Source organism: Gobius niger (genome assembly GCF_951799975.1).
Source record: "Gobius niger genome assembly, chromosome: 4".
In the NCBI taxonomy this organism is placed as follows: domain Eukaryota; kingdom Metazoa; phylum Chordata; class Actinopteri; order Gobiiformes; family Gobiidae; genus Gobius; species Gobius niger.
In genome coordinates, this window is record NC_136855.1 from 24899041 (window position 1) to 24917622 (window position 18582).

Genomic DNA, 18582 nt, shown 5'->3' on the forward strand with positions numbered 1-18582 from the left:
AGCTCAGTTAACCGAGAGGAGCTCGGAGTAGAGTCGCTGCTCCTTCACGTCGAAAGGAGCCAGCTGAGGTGGCTCGGGCATCTGTTCCGGATGCCTCCTGGTCGCCTCCCGCGGGAGGTGTTCCAGGCATGTCCTAGTGGGACAAGGCCTCATGGAAGGCCCTGGGCATGCTGGAGGGACCATGTCTCCGAGCTGGCCTGGTGTCGCCTCGGGGTCCCCCCAGAACAGCTGGAGGAGGTGTGTGTGGACCGGGAAGTTTGGGCATCTCTGCTGAGACTGCTGAGACTGCTGCCCCCGCGACCCGGCCCCGGATAAAGCGGAAGAAAATGGATGGATGAATGGATGGATGGATGGATGGATGGATGGATTGTTTATTTGAAAGAGGACAGTGCAATTTCCTAAAACACAAACATGGTTTTAAAAAAAAAAAAAAACAGAATTAGCCAGAAGGCTATTTTTCAGCTGTAGGCCCAAGGCCAAGATGTAAAAAAACAAACATATATTTTAAAAAAAAGCATAAAGTATTATTTTTTCTCTCCGTCGTAAAATCCACCATTACTTAAAAAAAAAAAGAAAAAAACCTCTAGTCGTCGCTAGAGGTCACCATTACTCTCCATTTCTACTTCTTTATTTTTGCAGCATCGAGTACGGATGCTGTTCGGTCACGTGACAATGCTGACAGGGAAAGCATGGCGGACATACATGTGCATCCGCAAAACAAACTGCACCGATTGACGAGTTAACGCGGACAGTCAAAACATTGACCCTGACATAAATTGGCTCGATTGTAACCGGGAACATTACAGAATGGACGGAGAGAACCTCCAGTTCCCGTGTCTGCCGGCGAGCAATGAGGAGCTCCTGGTGAGTGCTATCGGCTAACATTTCCAACATGTCTCCGGTGACTATCAAGTTAGGCCAGTCGCTGTTGTCTATTCTTAGCTCAAAAACATCAAACAGTATTTATGTACATGGGGCTAACCAAGTCGTTTATTTACATGTCATTGCCGCAATATGTTCATAAAACACATCTGTTTGTTTGGCGTTTCACCTGCCACTTAGCTAACTCAGCTAAGCTACATTAACTGTGTTTATGGAGGCAGTGCATTGACAGCTGTCATGCCAGATGAAGTATTGGTTCACTGATGTTTTTATTGATTTATTTATTCTGTTTTTGCGTCCTCACTGTCTTACAGGACTGGGCTTATCCAATGAGACGAGAAATGCAGGTTTGTGAGTTTTATTGTAGGACATGATATTCAAATGTTGATGTAATGATTTGCACGTACATTTCAGCTTGACATTCTGTTATTGTCTTTTACTTTACCTTAGGAGATTTTACCTGGACTTTTTTTAGGTCCCTACTCTGCTGCAATGAAAAGCAAGGTAAACGTAAAGACTTGTTTCTGCTTCTAAACGCCTGGTTTCGTTTGACCCAATAACTGCATCGCATTTTTTTTTATAGCTGCCAATTCTTGAAAGACAAGGTATAACACACATTGTGTGTGTACGTCAAGATATTGAGGCCAATTTTATCAAACCTAATTTCCCTCATACGTTTAGGTGAGTCCGTTTTTATACTTAGTGTTGAACATCCAACAACTGCAATGCGAATGTGTCTTGATGTTTACAGATACCTCGTATTGGACATTGCAGACAAACCAGTGGAAAATATAATTCGATTCTTCCCCTCTGTAAGTTTATTCATTTTACTTGATCATTACAATGATTTAACTGTTATCTTGTTCAATGTTATTCTGTTTCCAACAGACTAAAGAATTTATCGACAACTGTTTAGCTTCTGGAGGTAAGAGTCTACAAAGATTTCTATGCTCTCAGGTGACTGAAGCGTTCAGAAAGGAATAATAATAGTGCACTTTTTACTTTTTAACACATTAAGTTGCTTTACAAATGTGTATATATTCATTCACACTCAAAATACTAAGGTCGGGTAAGCTGTGCTGTGCTGTTGCTTTGCTGCCCTGGATGTCACAAAAATAATTTCTTGTGTTTGGAGTGATTTAACATTACAATGTGGCTGCCAATCGTCCCATACAGTAAATTACAATCTTGATGTTACATTCTAGGAAAAGTACTGGTTCATGGAAATGCAGGAATATCAAGAAGGTGAGAGTTGTTTGATGCTTTTTGTGTGGTGTTTAATGAGGGCTGGGACATAATAATTTGCAGTATATCACAATCCGTCATTGTTGTGATATGTGTATTGTATCGGAAACCGCGTATCACAATACTTTTCAGTTCTAGAAAAGAAACTTAATAATGTTTTTGACTTGTAGTTATATGGTTAATACCTGTTATAGAGCTGATTGGTTTAAATAAAAGGGGATACTTTTAATATGTGTTGGCCATTTGCAGTTTTCAACATTTTTAACTCTATTGTCTGACTGATTTATAATTAATGTAACTTTTGGAAACTCAACTTTTGCTTTCTTATTCAATCCAATCCAGCTTTATTTATAATGCAAGTAACATGGTTGACCAAAGTGCAGTACACACATCATAAAACGACACAACTAAGTGAAAAAAAGATTGCAAAATAAAATCGGTACAATAAGTTGAACAATAAGAACAGCTGAAAACGAACTTAAGACAATCAATGCAAGTTAAAAGCTAAAGGAAAAAGATACGTTTTTACGATACGCTGGGACTTAAAAATTGTGAGTGAATTCATTCAATTAATTCAGGGTAAAGTATTGCACTTTGTTATAATGACATGTATCGTATAGGGTTGGGCGATGTTCCCTTAATTGGCCGTTGACGATGTTTACAGTGAACCATCGTGATGGACGATGATATCGGCCATTTCTCATAAGCATTATTTAAAAACATTTACATAGCCTATATAGAAGCTGCATATGACTATTTATGTTAGGAAAATGTGAGATTGCAGGATGAATGGATCTAAACTAAACATGATCTGAACACAGTCATGGAACACGACTTTTGCAACAGAAATGTGTTGAAACTCGTGCGTAAAGTCTGAGAGGAGAACGACTTAAGAGCGTCAACTCCTCAATACCAGTGCTCTTATCACACTAATACGAATGTAAATCGGAGCTTATTATTTGCATTTGCTCAATTTTAACGTAATGTTTAAGAAACAGTGGGTGAACAGGACAATATGTACACGTTTCCGTCGTAGCTTACGTTTTTGAAACTGCTCCACGCGCCGCCCGGTCCGTGAGCTCGTAACTTCGTACCTCCTGCACTGCGCCTCTTTATCTCCTCTCTCTCGGTCCTTCGTGAGAATAATCTAAACCCATGCGTGCTCAGCTAGCTCCGATGTGAGAGCCATCTCGTCATTTTAAAACGGTTTAAGTTTCCGTACGAAGCAAAGCAAAGCAAAACCACGCGCTGTTAAACTCTGAGCTGCAGAGAGAGAGAGCTCCGCGCATCAGAAATAGAGCAGCGCTGCGTCTTTACTTTAATAATTACGGCTAACACATCGTGGCTTCTGGCAGGCCACTGAAACTAGCGCGCATATTAGTTATATTCGTGATTGAATTTACAGTGCAATCACTGCACAGTTTGAAGGTTTACAAGGCCCACAAAAGATCAGTGCCTGTTTCTGACAGGAGGGTGGCTCTCCATCGTGATGTTGCCCATCATCGTCCATCGGCACAACCCTAGTATCGTAATGGGCCCTCTGTATCAGGATACGTATTGTATCACAGCAAAAGCGTATCGTCCCAGCCCTAGATTTAATACTATGCTTTCTGTGTGCATGATTAATATTGTTATTATTTATTATTCATATGTGCAAATGTTTTGGTGCTAGTGCTGCCTTAGTGATTGCATACCTGATGGAAACATTTGGGATCAAATACAGGTATGTGTAATAACTTTAATTAAATGGTAATATGAGGCCTATTTTTTTAGCTGCTCTTTATTTTATTTTTATTAAAGGGATGCATTTAGTCATGTACAGGACAGGAGGTTCTGCATTAACCCCAATGTGGGATTTGTGCATCAGCTTCAAGTAAGGCCAGATTATTTTTTAAGTGTGGTCTATACATGTAGTTCAGTGTTTTTATTTGCTGGTGTGAATATTTCCCTAGGAATATGAAGCAATTTACTTGGCCAAATTGACCATTAAAATGATGTCACCAATGCAACTGGGCAGATCGTTCTTGCAAGCTGGAGGGCCAGGTTTGTACATTATAAATCAAAATACAACAATAAGATTACGTGCAACACTAATCTCAAATAATAACATTTATATGATTGCGCCTGAAGAATAAAATGTCTTTTTTTTTTTTTTCAGGGAGCCGTAAGCGCAGCCTGGAGGAGGATGAGGATTTTGGAACGATGCAGGTGACCGCGGCACAGAATGGATGAGCTTGGCTTAATGTGGCGTTCTGCACTCATTTTTTTACTTTTTTAATAGGATTAAAAGTACATATTTGAACTTTTTCTACAGGGGAGGGAGGGGGTGTCTGGCTCATGTCTGAGACATGGGTTTTTGCAGGGAATCATTTTTTTTTTTTCTTTCTACTTTTTTCACATTGTTGCACTGATGGGCGAATATTTTGCATTTTTATAGTATTTAAAGCATTTTGCATTTGCAGCGGGACAGTATTGCAATAATGCACTTTCAATACTTGAATTTGTGTAGATCACCAGAAAAGGGCAGTTGGCTTTCAGAAAAGCCAGCATTTGTGCCCAAGGGAGGAAAGAAGTGGAATAGCTATTGCCTTTATGTTTGGAGTAATAGGTTAACGGACTAATATCTTATGTAATATGTAATAGTAAGACATGGAAAATAACTTGCTGCTTAATAAAAACAAGTTTGACTAACACTTGTTTTAACATTTTGTGACAAAATAAACCCTTGAAAAGACCTTACACAATTATATTAAACCACACACTGAATACTATGTTTTTATTGTCATCTCAATAAATTACATAAAATAGCATATCCCATTTTCTAGTAATATAAAACCAGAAGTTCAATAAACTGATTTACAAAATCAATTATTCCCCAATAAAAAGGTATGTAAAACAAGAATCCCATCTTGCAAATGTTATTCTTTGAGAAACTACGAGAAAAAAAAGACAGCTTTTCTTTGGACGTTTGACTGTTGTGATGAGGAAAAAGATTTTAAACAATTTGCTTCATACATGGTTTTAAGAAATTACACTTTCAAAATGTCAGTGTTTTAAGAGCATATTTTATGAAACTTGCACTGCCATGGATACCAAAAGTCTGAAAAGTGCATATGTTGGCATTACATTTATGAATCAATGTCAGAGTGAAGGTCGACGTTCAGCTGCATTGATTTCAGTCAAAGAACCTGCACTGCATGTAGGTCTCATCTGAAGCTTTGTATCCAAACTTTTCATAGAAGGCGACATTTTTGGGTGCACATTCCAGTGTGATTTTATAACAGTCCAGTTTTTTGCTGAGTAGAATTAGAGTTGCAACTAGCCTGAAGAAGGAACAAAAATATGAATGCATAACACAAAATGGATATGTTTATAACGGAACTAACTATTAAGGATTTACTTACAATTTGCCCAACTGCTTTCCTCTGCACGCATCTGTAACCACCACCTCTTCCACTCTTCCTCGCTGCAAAGAGGAGACACTAGTTAATTTGAATCACAACATTCATATCAGCATTTCAAGTTGGTTAGAAACGAGTACAAACCTTTGCACATGAGTGGATAAATTTATGTTCTGTTATAAGTGTCGCTGTAGCAACAATCTGCCCAAGCTGTCTGTCCTCTACCACAATCACGTAGTAGTCTCCAGCCATCTTCATATGTTCAAACTTTTCTGAGGGGAAAAAAGGAAATATCAGAAAAGGCCTGAACAATTGAATCAAAGTAAAACAATTTTATCAGAGTAATTTTGGTCCGTTTCAAAATCGGAGAACTCTGTCGAATCTGTGACAGTGACAGTATCCAGGTTGGAGCAGTACAGGGAAAGATTTGTATATGTGCTAAATGGTCCTTGAGTGAGAAGCCTACATTTTATTGTTAAAGCTGTGGTTTATTTAAAAAGGTATGTCTTGCCTAAATTTAAAAACCACAATACAAAAATTGTGGGAGGGGAGAAGAATTAAGATCAATCCGTGAAAAAGCCTAGAAATGGGTGATACCGCATATTGCCTGCAACCCAACCAAGTAAATGGCTTCAGAAAGAGCTAGAAGTCTTTTTATTATCTATGACCATCTATGGTTCATTATATCCAGCGAGAATTCATTTGTTTTGGCAATTTCTCTACATAAAATAATAAACCTACAACAAAGACATTTCAACTCACATTTCTAATGACTTTTTACTACCAGAATTAATTTGTCTATATTGCCCACCCCTTATTTTATACATGTAAAAAACCGATGAATGTAACCTATATATTCAAAGTAACACACAATGACATCAACAAGACAGTTTATATTTACTTACTTATAAACTGCTCGGGTGTAACATCACCAGTTGTAGTGAGTTGGGAAAGAACCCTGAAAAAACCTGAAACAAAAGTTGTCAGTCAGTTGATTTAGCTGAACAGAAGCGTCTAATAACTCAAAGTTACTTCCTGATGTGCTTACCTCGGTTGAAGTCAGCTGTGCAGAGTGGCCTGAGTATTAGGCCCTCTCCAGGGCTGGATGGAGAGATGGGTGGTGAAAAGGAGACTGAATTATTGCTCCAGTCCAGCCCATGAAGCAGAGCAGGTTCAAAGAGTGGCGTCTCGTCCAGCAGCATTCCAGAGGCTCCTGCCACATCAGCACAAAGAAATATGCAGGGTGACAAACTAACCTAGGCAATAACAAGTGTTCTAATTATTAAAGTTCATTTATGACAGATACAAATACAGATATGATTTGCCTTTGCGAAGAACAAAGGTACGTATTGTACAAACACACCCTTGACCAGGCAAACAAACAAGAATCCGCCCACATCTTTAGTCTGGTGGTGATTGGTGTGCGTGTGTCTTTCCAGGATGTAGCAGAAATGACATGAGTACTTGATTTTTTTTTTTTCTAGGTGAGTTGGTACATCAACCAATCACAAGTCATGAAAGTGAAACGTCATGGATATATCAATCAGTTTAACCCTGACCCTGCCCTAGCCACTAACCTTAAACTGGCTATACCGGATTTTATTTCTAGAAATGGAATGATGTATTTTGTTCTCCTTTAGTACACTGTAAACTCAAACGTTTGTGGGGAAAACGGTGTGCATCAAAAACATTTGTATCAATGTTATGAATATTCACGATATTACTAGCATTTTTGTGAAAGTGACCCTGAAAGTTGTGAAAAGTACCTGTAAACTTATCCTTGAAAAGAATTTGGATGCTACAAATATATTTGGAGAGTTACAAATGAGTTTGGACCATAACTAACATTTTAGTTTAGTTGCTTCCGCTTTCATTGTTGCAATAAAAATAAAATAAAATTAAAAATCAGGTATAGGCCCTTTAAGGATAGTGGGCTGGCGCCTAATCTTAATCAATAGAAGTGGGGGAACATAGGGCTGACCCCCATCCAACTAGTCATGTAGAAGCAAAGAACGCGCCTTGACATGGCGTTCCTATTCTTATTACATTTACCCTGGTCTATGCCATGTTTTTCATTCTCACGTACGTCCTTTAAATCTGAAGAAGGCACTTATATTATATATCCTTCACCGCCGATAATTCAGCTGTCTGTAACGCATGTCCCACTGACTCACTGAAAACGAGACACTTCGACACAAGTTTTAGTATCGTATCCATCCTCGAGCAGTTCCAATCATCAAATCAATATAAATACACACAAATCGTCTCAATTACTCGGAGATAAATGGAAGTCAATAGTAAAGCAAAACTAGGAATTCCGAGAGGCTAGCTAACGTAAGCCATAGCATTAATACTCACCAGTAAAACGCAGGGATTTGATGACAACTGAGCTAAACTACGGGACGTATTGTACGGAATAAATCCTCGGACTATTTTAAGTGCATTATAGACTATAACCGAGCGCCCTCGCCTCCATTCATTGAATGATGATCGGTGTCTGTGAGGAGTTTATACTTCAATGGGAGAAGAAAGCACTCTTGTATGACGTGGCAGAGGGCGCAGTACAATGACGTCAGTGGTTGTGCCTTGCATTGGGTGGTTGGCTTGGCAACAAACACAAAATTGATCTCACATTTGTCATCATTGTCATTAACGCTTACTGTTATTGTGTGAATTTAGATCAAACTGAATATATATTATATGTACATATTGTAGATTGCCATGCAGAAATGTAAATATTATATTGAAAGCTTTGGACCCTGACCTGATTCTTAGTCATACACTTATGACTTTGGGCAGTCATAAAATCTCTTGTTAAATATACTGTTGGGAATAATATTATTAACATGCCATAATGATGGTTACTACTGTTGTGTATAATTCCATGCATACCTCTATCTCAAAACCTATATTGATGGAATCTATTTTGGTTTATTTTTGTTGTCCATCATTTGTCTTCTTTTGCTGATGCCTTTCAAATAGTCCTTGACCCTTACAGCTGCCATTTACTTTCATAATACTGATGATGTTGGAAGCTGTATTTATTGAACGCTATATTGAAAGGAGAAAAAATACACAGACTTGCCCATTTAGGCACAAAGACTTGGATAGGTTAAAATAACTTGTTTTTCAAGGACACAATGTGTAGATAACGCTTTCAAATCATTTCTGAATTTAATATTAGGGGAGACAAAATAAATACCAGGCACCTTGTGAATGCTCTTTGGGATGATGTGTACACTGATGAAATACCAAAATGCAAATTTCACAACAGAATTGCACAGATTCTTTTGTTTGGATTATTTAGATCTATGGTTTGGATCTATACAGCAATTATCAGCATTTAACTAAACTTCTAAAATTCATGACTTGAATGAATAAAAGTAGAATCCAGTCATAATAAAAATTAGAACGCAGTAGTGTATGACAGGAGCATAGACATTAATTCAATAATTCCTTCCTGGGATAATTTCTTGATGAAGTCAAGAGGTGTTTCTTCATTCCTTTTTTTCCTCAGATTAATGTAACATGGGGGTTTGGGCTGCTTAAATACACAAGACACACACAAGAGAAAATGAGAACAATAAGACGAATAAGAAGGGGAAAAAAAACACTTGGGATATTCCCATTGGACAAAAAATGTAATACACTGTCCTTAAGAGACGTGTATGTAAAAAGGCCTACCCCTGTCGGTCATATTCTTGCAATTCATTTAAAAATACAAATCTCCAAAAAGGCATTAACACTTATTTGCAGCATTTTCTGACATTCATATTAGACAGGTAGGCTCAAAATACTAAACAGACAGTCTCTTACTCCGAAGTATATTGTCATTAGCTTGTATGTAATTCACAGTGGGGAAAATAAACAAAACAATATTTATACATAACATATTTTATGAGATTCTCCATCCAAAATGTCAAGCCCACAAATCCACAGTAAATAAAGAGGAAGAAAACAAAATCTAATATCAGTTATACATGGTGGTGATGCTGAACAGAACCAAAATAATGTTATTTCTTATTGCAAAGCACGCCTAGTTAGGCCAGGTAAAAGGCTGAATGTTAGATACTTGCTCATGTGTAAATTGGTGGGTTTAGATGGTGGCACTTATTCGGGCCTTTAAACTGGCACTCAACTAAAATTTCCAAACACTGCCTGGAATAAATGATATATAGGCCATTCACATCAAACGCATTGACCTGTGGTTGCCTCAAGACCAACTATACAAGCATGAGCATTGATAGATTACCAAACGGTGTCTGGCAGAAGTAACTCTGTGCCTCATGGAGGATAATGGAACATTTTGCCAGCAGTGTTTTCAAGGCGCAGGGTTTGGCTGGTTCTGAATTCTTCTCTCTGTAGCTGCAGCAACTGTTCTACGTCTTAGCACATTCAAGTCCAATTCTGTGACAGCACTATCCTCAAGAGTCGGAAGGTCCTCGCCTTGATCTTCAGAACTCATGTTGAGATATCTCCTAAAAGTTGAGATGTACCAGTCAGACATATTGAAACATTTTAGTCATTAGGCATGTAACAAATGGAACGCGTTGGTCCACTTCAGTTTACAGAATTATGAATTAAGGAGGAACCTTTCTAACCTGCGTGCTTGCTGGATCATCTCTTCTTTCCTCTGTTTTAGCATTTTCTGTCTCTCCTCAGCAGATTTGGAAAAGCGACCACCTCTGGCCTCAATGTTTTCTGGTTCAGCACTAGCCTCTTCAACACCTTCTCCTGCCTCTGGCTGTTGCTCTAGGGAGGTGTTCACTTGTGCTGGGAGGCCTCGTTCAATGGCCTTAATAATAATACAAAATACATCAAATCACACCACTACAAACACAAAATCATACTGGAAATAACATTTTTACTCTTTTGACCAACCTGTGTCGGAAAAGGAACCTGAATGCGTCCCTCCAAAATATTGTCAGTTGTTAGTTCCACGGACCTCGTCAACTGCAGGTCCTGCATTACCAAGTAGGAGGGCACCTGTGGGAACATTTCTTGTATCTGATGGGCCTAAAATCAGAGAAGAAGACATATGCACATTTTTTTATTCATTTATTTGATTGGGACATATGTGAACAATGAACATGTACCACACTACAACATCTATAGCCAAGGCTAATTTGCAATGTCCGTCCCTAGGACATGACCCTACACATTATGTAGATGTCTTCAATTAAAAAACAACACAATTTTAAGTAAAATACTGAATACTTATGGAGAAAAATTACCATGGCTGTAAGCTGGGAGTTGTTAGCTTGTGCAATACCCAATATATTAGTTGTGTGCATGACTTCTACAGAAAAACTCGGCAGCCAGCTTGCAATGCGGGATCCTGTAAACAAATGGCAACACATTTTAACATTAAGTCTAATATTTAGAATAGGATTTATTTATTTATTATGTACAAACTGTCCCACATGCGTACCATCAAAGTGGAAAAAGTGGTTATGTTGGTTAATGTGTGGTCTGGCATCTGCAGCAACCCCTGCAGCACCAATGTTGTCTTCCAATGCTGGACCTTGCTGTTGATCTCTCGCTTGAATCCCATCACCACTTATGTTAAGTGATTTCCTACAGGTAGGACATGAAGTGTCTTGCTCTAGCCAGGAACGCAAACATGAGCTGAAGAAACAAGAGTATTAAAAGGTGGAACTGAAATAATACACTCAAGCAAAAAAAAAAAAAAAGAATAATCTTGGAGCACACAAATAAATGCTTACTTGTGAAACAGATGTCCACATGGGAGTTTACGAGCTGTAAACATGGTATCCCAACAGATGGCACAATCATCATCATTAGCTGCAAGCTCTTCAGGTGTGGCAACAGCAAATCTGTACAATTTTCAGTAGAAAACTGTCAGTTGACTTAAAGGCACACTGTGTAACATTATAGACCATACTGTTGACCATACTGTATGCCATCAACATAAAACATGCTCCCAATGACCAGCTCGACACAGAATATGCTATGTTTGCAAAGTAATCAAAGAAAGGTTAGGTCCTCATCCAAATCTAATTTAAATCTCATTCTGCTGACTTTAGTCCACATCTCCATGGAGACGAGCAGGACACGTGCCCACTCCCAGTCAAGTTTGTAGTGTCATTGAAGAGGTGAGCCGCTCAAAGCAAAGGCTCATGTTTGTTTATACATTTATGATGTATTTTTCAATGATGAAAATATCTGTAATAAAATAAATGCTTGTCTTTCTATATTATTTATTGGCCGTGTGGCTTTAAAAGTTATTGAAATAAATTTTACAGAAGTGGAACATGCAAAATAATTAGCAGCGGAAAAAAATATTTATATAAATGTACAACCTGGCCTCCATGTTGTTAATGACACGCAGATAGTTCTTATGTCTGCGGAGCCGGCGCTGGACTTCATGGAACAGATAGCGCAATTGCATGAATATGACCAAACTTGCCATGGACAACCAAATGTTTCCAAAAAGCTATAAAGAAACAAATGTTAAGGGCCTTACTTTGAGCTCTACATAATGACCAAAGCATCGCTACATGCAATTATGTATTTTTTCTTACCAACATATGTATATGGTGCATAAGGTCTAGGAAAAGCATAGCCAACTCCATTATGAAGTCTGTGTAATAGACATACGTCCCTTTACTTTCCCAAGTCCCAGGATGGTTTAGATCCCACAAATGTATTGAGTAGCTATAGAGAAGAACAAAGGATGTCCAAAGTATTATTTTATGACAACATGAACACACAATAATACTTTATATTAGTGAGAGTAAATGACTTACCGCATTATGACATGACCTGTGCGCACAGTTACCAGCAAACACTGACAACAAAAGAACATAAGTTACTTTTCTTCAACAAGCGATATAAATTTACATCATCTATTACATCAGCCATTGTAATTATAGCATGCACTTGGCAACATTTAGTAAAACAATAATATGAAAGCACAGACATACAATAGATTTGGAACCAAATGTGTACTTAACAACAAGAAGCTATGTTCATAGGATGTTATGAATTCTCACCTCTGCAGCCATAAAAGAGAGTGTGTGTAATCCATGGGAAGCTCCAAGCAATCCACAGCCCACAGCCAGGCCGCAGCAGTCCAATAGCAATGAGACCAGGAGACACAAAACCCGCACATGGCTATTCATGGGTGTGGAGGGCGAAAATGAAAGCTGTTGAAGGAAAAAAAAACAGGAAATTATTATTAAACTATTCTCTACAATAGGTCCATTTTGTAATTTCATTTTATTTATTTATTTCATTCAAAAGTGATCGAGTCATACAATCACCATAAAAAACGCCAAGCCAACACAGTATGAATGAAACAGAGCAGAGGAGAAGAACAAGTCTTATAATATCTGCCCCTTTTGTTACACCGTTGTCCTTTGGAAAACAGTGTGTATATATGTCTACATACATATAATTACAGTCTTATATATATGTACAGTATTTACAGATGTTTTTGTATTCTAAATTCAGTTATTTACAATATATAAAATACAGCACCATAGTATTCATGAATGTTTATAAATGGTCAAAAAGATTCATGTTTTGTTCAAATCAAATATCCCACATTATTCACGTCCAAGTACTTTTTTAACATTGTAGCTTTTATATGTTTTTTGAACTCCAGGAGAGATTCTGACTTTTTCACTGAAGTTTATTCCATAAACTGACTCCTGTTACTGTAACAGTTTGTTCCATTGCTTTAGAATTGAACCTGGGTTTAATAAAGATGTATGTTCCTTTCAGATTATTTAATTTAGAGATCAAATGTGGTTGAACAGATTCAGGATAACATTAAGTTGGTTTATTTATTATTATTATTATTATTATTATTATTATTATTATTATTATTATTATTATTATTATTAATTTTCAAATAATAAAACCTAATCCTAATTTATGCATGTTATACTGATGGATGGTCACAGAGTACGAGACATCAGTAATCCCTTGAAGCAGCCCGTACAAACTTTGAGAGCAGGAAAAATAATGGGCTGTTGGAGGCTGTTTGCCAAAGGATACAACTCTCTAATTTCCGAAGCATAAATTACTGCTGTTTTTCTAAACACGCAAAACTGACAAGAATGACCATTTACACAACGTACAAAAAGGGAGCAAAAAGCAAGTATTTAATTAATATAAAACTGTTTTAGTTTAATGCTCAGGGAACCAATCGTGTCAATCTAATATGTTGTCCCCCTCCTGCAGGCCAAAACCCTATAAATAGATATGGGGGATCAAGTAAACTTGTGAGGCTTATTCCATTTACCGGGAGTATGCATGATTTACACAACGCTCACTACAGCTTATTTCGTAAATCAATGTTGTAAGTGAATTTGACGGTTTCATTCCTTTTTATTTTAAGGGAAGGGGAATGGCATGGAAACAACTAATTGTTTTTAAGACAATGAAATCTCACATAAATGTGGAAATATAGGACACTTACATATTCAAACCTGTCTTTGCAGAGCTGGACCATAAGGTGGAGAAAGACCAGTGCAGAGAACCATAAACACCACATGACCACCTCTTCTACTGTCTGCACGTTCAACACCCCAAAAATGAAGATGAATTTGTAGAAGATAAAGTTCCAAAACTTATCTTTCAAGTGCTGTAGGAGAAAAGGGCATTCAGTTTTGAAATTGATTACATACAGCAAATGCAGGAGAAATAACCAGATTTTGTGAGCCATATCCAAACACAAGACCCACCTGTTTCTCACTAACTCTTAGAGGTCCAAACACTACACACTGAATCATCTTAGCGATGAGCATCAATGTACAGCAGAATGTGTTTACCAACACCTGTTATAATTAAAAGAGGTTAAAATTTAGTATTAACAAGTCAAATCTGGTAGTGAAGAGCATTGGACTCACCCATACAAAGAGACTGTCAGTAACAAGATACCACAATACAGTGGTGGCCAACTCTCTGTTGCTAAATTCATTGTTCAACTGATCAAGCTCCACTTCTGAAGGGACCTGTGTTTCATCAGTTTCCAACGCCCCAAATCCTGGGTCGGTGACAGTAGTATAGGCACTGAAAATGCTCCCAGCAAGCAATGCCACACTCAGGGCTGTGTACGTCTGCAGGCTGGGCCATGGAAATCTCTCCAGAAACAGCAGCATTGCGCCGTGTGCAATAGTCTTAGTCCTGTGATCACGAAAACAAACAAATAGGAGATTAAAGTCACTGTGGCTTACTCGCAATAACACAGATATACCCGTAAACTAGAGTTAGTTCATTGTTTATTATAAACGAAATCCCCAAAATCATTGCTATGAACGCGTTATTGCTGCGTAGCTACTGTTACACCCAACACGTACGTTACATTTGGCAAAAAAGAGCTAGCTAGCTACTTACCAAACAAGACAGCTAGCTTAACTTCACGAAGTCAGCCCCGAAAATGATCGTATATGCCCATCTCACAAACCAAGACCTTTATTTCGGAGTTGATAACATGTAGCATTAATAATGCGACCGAAAATACCAGAGCACCGAAGCGATGAAGTAAGATCTAAAAACAGAGTTTACGCCCCTGCCACTGGCTGTTTACCTGGCTAACGTTACCTAACACTAGCTAGCCCACACAGCTCATATTTAACTCGCTCTGTACGCAACATCCCGGGTCTGCTTTCTCATCAACAAAACTTACAATGATTGAGGATTGGGTGAAACAGTATTAACACGTCCCGTCTAGTCCATTTTACAGATTCAATGTTCGTTCTCAGAGAACACTGCTCTTGACAACATCGCCATATTTACACAGCGGCCGACAGAAGCAGGAAGTGAGATCGTCTTTAGCGCACGGTCATGCGCACTTTTAACAATGGATATGTATCAGTCACGTATCGATTTTTTATATTTTTTTTAAACCACCGAGTATACAGCAAAAGCAGACCTTTTCGCAACAAATTGGATTAATAATATGAGCAGATTGTAATTGTAATTTATTTGATTAAGCTTGCGGGTAGTCAGACACTTGTAACATTGATTAAGAAAAAGAAAAAAAAAGGCAGGCTGGTTATTGTAAAATTCACTTGCCTATGTGTTCTCTTTAGAGCCACACCGTGTAGAATTTTACCGAATAAATGAAATACAAGATTTTTTTTTTAAAGGCAGATATTTATATCATTGAAAATGCCTCATAAATGTACAAACAAACATGTGCTTTTGCTGTGAGCGGCTCACCTCTCCCAGGACATGACATAACTTTACCAGGAGTGGGTACGTCTCCAGCTCGTCTCCATGGACATGTCCACTAAAGTCTGAAGAATTTGAGATTTAAACAGGTTATGTCGTCATCCAGATCCATTCTTTGTTTACCCACTGCAGTAACAGCATTTTCTGTGTTGAACTGGTCATTGGGAGCATGTTTTGTACTGATGGCAACAGTACAGTCCAAAATGTTATGCAGTGTGTCTTTAAGGAAGATCAAATATTGTCCAGTCTCTAGGGCAGCCAACTTGGTCATGCTCATGTCTCGTCTATGGTACGTATTTGAAAGTTTAATGACTGCAACCATAGCACAAGAGAGAGCTCATTGTAATAATAATAATAATAATAATAATAATAATAATAATAATAATAATAATAATAATAATAATAATAATAATAATAATAATAATAATAATAATAATACAACTCTATGGGAGAAATGCAGTTTTTGTAAGAAATCTCCAAAACGAAAATTGACAGATGTTTTTCCTCATCAGTATTTGGAGTGATTGGAGTCACAAACATGTGATATTATTTTTATGTCTGAAAGTCCCTTCTATTGGACAACAACACGGTCATGTTTTCGCATATTGTCACCATTTTTTGATGTTTTTCGGAGAAAATAATTGGACATTAGTCATCATATGTATTGAGGAACTGACGGAGGAAATATTGAACTTTGTGACAGTTTTTGTTTCATGTTGATCCCAGTAATGAGATATAAGCCACAAAACAAAGACATAAAAATATGCATTTTGTCAGTTACCACAGTTACCAGTTACCGTCAGTTGCTCCACCTCAATTTTAAACTATAGGCTGTTTAGAATGTGATGTCACGTGAACGCTACCTTTTGTGTTCTATTCCAGAAACCATCACTAACATCAATGACATGCCAGTGCGAACCGACCGTATCATCTCTGCAAGTTCGACAGGATAACAAGGACAAGTACACTGCCTGCTCATGATGAGGTTGAGATCTGCCCACTCAAACCTATATTCTCATTCACTCTCCATCTACTCCTAGAACTTTAAATGCACCTTCTAATGTATCTATGACTCAAATAGGCTACATGCTTTTCCCTGCAGTGCACAAATAGCCGAACCTTATGAGGAATTTCATTTCTGCTTGTGTCGAAGAGGAAGTGAATACTCAAGGAGCAGCAGTTTATTTTGTCCTCTCAAGCAGACACCACTGTCAGCACATTCAGTGTCAGGACTCACCACTCACATGAGAGGCAATGGCTTCGGATGGACCTGATGTTGGCATTGTTGTACCTTGTGTGATCTTAGGCCTGTCCTTCCTGTTTGGAGCTCCTGGGAACCTGCTGGTGATTTGGACTATTGTGCGGCATGTCAAACGGCGCTCTCATACTGTTCTGCTCATCCTGCACTTGGCTGTAGCTGATCTGCTGGTTCTAATCACCTTGCCTATATGGATCTACTCACTGGCCCATTCCTGGGTTTTTGGAGAGCCTGCATGTAAAGCTATGGTATTCCTAATCAATACATGTATGTACAGTAGTGTTTTCCTCATCACACTAATGAGTGTGGAACGCTTTGTGGCAGTTCGGTATCCTCTAATGTCGGCTGGTTGGAAGAGAAAAAAAGCCCTGGATCAATTATTGGTGTTTTTGTGGATCGCAGCATTCATGTTCAGCATCCCTGTTATATTGACGCAAATTGTCGATGGGGAGACAGGCGTTGAAAACTGTCTCTATCGTCAGTATGAATCAGACACTCAAGAACTGGTGTTTGTGTTGCTTGAAACTTTTGTGGGTTACATACTGCCTTTCTCTATCCTGGTCATTTGTTATGGCTGTCTTTGCAGCAAAATTACCAAGATGACTTTTAAATCCAAGCAAAAATCAACCATCTTGATTGCCAGTGTTGTGATTGTATTTGCCATTTGTTGGACTCCACATCACATAGGAAACATTCTTTCTCTCATTATCATAGCCATTAGGAAATCCTATCCAGAACTGGCAGCCAGTCTAGAGAACGCCGGCAGCATGATGACTTTCGTTGCAGGCGCCATGGTCTTTATCAGCAGCACTGTAAACCCCATTCTGTACATGTTTGCTGCCCGCTCCTTCAGAACTTCACTGCAGGACATTGGGATTCAGAAACTCCTGCAACACATCTCCAGCATGTCCCCGGGGGAAGGAAACAGAGAGGTGTCATTTGTGTCCAAGAGGCAGAGCAACCAGACAAACAGCTCCATGTGTCAAGAACCCAAAGATCAGATGGACATTATTTTATAATTATAGCTCCATTACTCAATTTAATTGTGTAACTTTGTCACCTATGTGTAAATAAATATCATGTAAAGACACTCTACACAGTATAAAGTTGTTGAATGCTAAATAATGTATACATTAAACTACTTCAGACAACAGTTTTTTGTTGCCTACTTTGTGAAATTGTTACATGTTTGACTCATTCCTATAACATATGCATTTTCAAAAAATAAGCTCATATTGTTCAGTCATTTTCATCTCAAAGTGGTTTAAAGAAGATTTTGTAGGGCAATGGATCGATTGGAAGAAAGCAGTGCTATTATCAGGGAATAATAAAAGAATAAGAACTTCAAGACTTGCTTAATTAGATCTGTGTATAATAAAAATAATAATAATAATAATTGTTATTATTATTATCATTATTATTATTACTGTTAATATTTAATTTTATGACTTACAAAGAAATGGTAAAATATGCTTACAAGACATATAATAGCTAGTACTTCCTCTAAGTGTTGCAAAACAACAAAACAGTTCCTCTTCCTGCTCTGTGTTAAGGATATTCATTTGCTGTGCCATGTACAATTTTCCATCC

General features: G+C 38.0%; 4 protein-coding genes across 4 annotated transcripts; 2 read left to right on the forward strand and 2 right to left on the reverse strand.

Annotated features, from left to right (window-relative positions):
* The first annotated feature begins 644 nt into the window (after positions 1-644).
* styx (serine/threonine/tyrosine interacting protein) lies at positions 645-4780 on the forward strand. The gene is made up of 11 exons (XM_079555599.1): positions 645-864; positions 1197-1229; positions 1333-1386; positions 1466-1563; positions 1634-1694; positions 1771-1807; positions 2088-2127; positions 3800-3850; positions 3928-4000; positions 4080-4170; positions 4286-4780. Exons 1-11 carry the CDS (start codon positions 808-810, stop codon positions 4357-4359), a joined length of 669 nt encoding a protein of 222 aa, XP_079411725.1. The 5' UTR covers positions 645-807; the 3' UTR covers positions 4360-4780.
* Positions 4781-5007: 227 nt separating this feature from the next.
* Positions 5008-8076, reverse strand: gnpnat1 (glucosamine-phosphate N-acetyltransferase 1). The gene is made up of 6 exons (XM_079555600.1): positions 7887-8076; positions 6577-6741; positions 6434-6496; positions 5673-5800; positions 5532-5593; positions 5008-5450 (listed from the first exon to the last, which is right to left on the reverse strand). The coding sequence occupies exons 2-6, from the start codon at positions 6728-6730 to the stop codon at positions 5303-5305; spliced, it is 555 nt and encodes a 184-aa protein (XP_079411726.1). The 5' UTR covers positions 6731-6741; positions 7887-8076; the 3' UTR covers positions 5008-5302.
* A 605-nt stretch (positions 8077-8681) lies between these two features.
* Positions 8682-15329, reverse strand: LOC306962264 (E3 ubiquitin-protein ligase AMFR-like). Its single transcript, XM_079555369.1, has 14 exons — positions 15187-15329; positions 14408-14684; positions 14243-14335; positions 13978-14142; positions 12545-12697; positions 12299-12339; positions 12074-12206; positions 11852-11985; positions 11255-11365; positions 10960-11156; positions 10763-10866; positions 10410-10544; positions 10130-10323; positions 8682-10006 (listed from the first exon to the last, which is right to left on the reverse strand). The coding sequence occupies exons 2-14, from the start codon at positions 14657-14659 to the stop codon at positions 9850-9852; spliced, it is 1869 nt and encodes a 622-aa protein (XP_079411495.1). The 5' UTR covers positions 14660-14684; positions 15187-15329; the 3' UTR covers positions 8682-9849.
* A 1604-nt stretch (positions 15330-16933) lies between these two features.
* On the forward strand, positions 16934-18135 carry LOC306961634 (leukotriene B4 receptor 1). The gene has a single exon (XM_079554476.1). The coding sequence runs from the start codon at positions 16989-16991 to the stop codon at positions 18009-18011; it is 1023 nt and encodes a 340-aa protein (XP_079410602.1). The 5' UTR covers positions 16934-16988; the 3' UTR covers positions 18012-18135.
* The last annotated feature ends 447 nt before the right edge of the window (positions 18136-18582 follow it).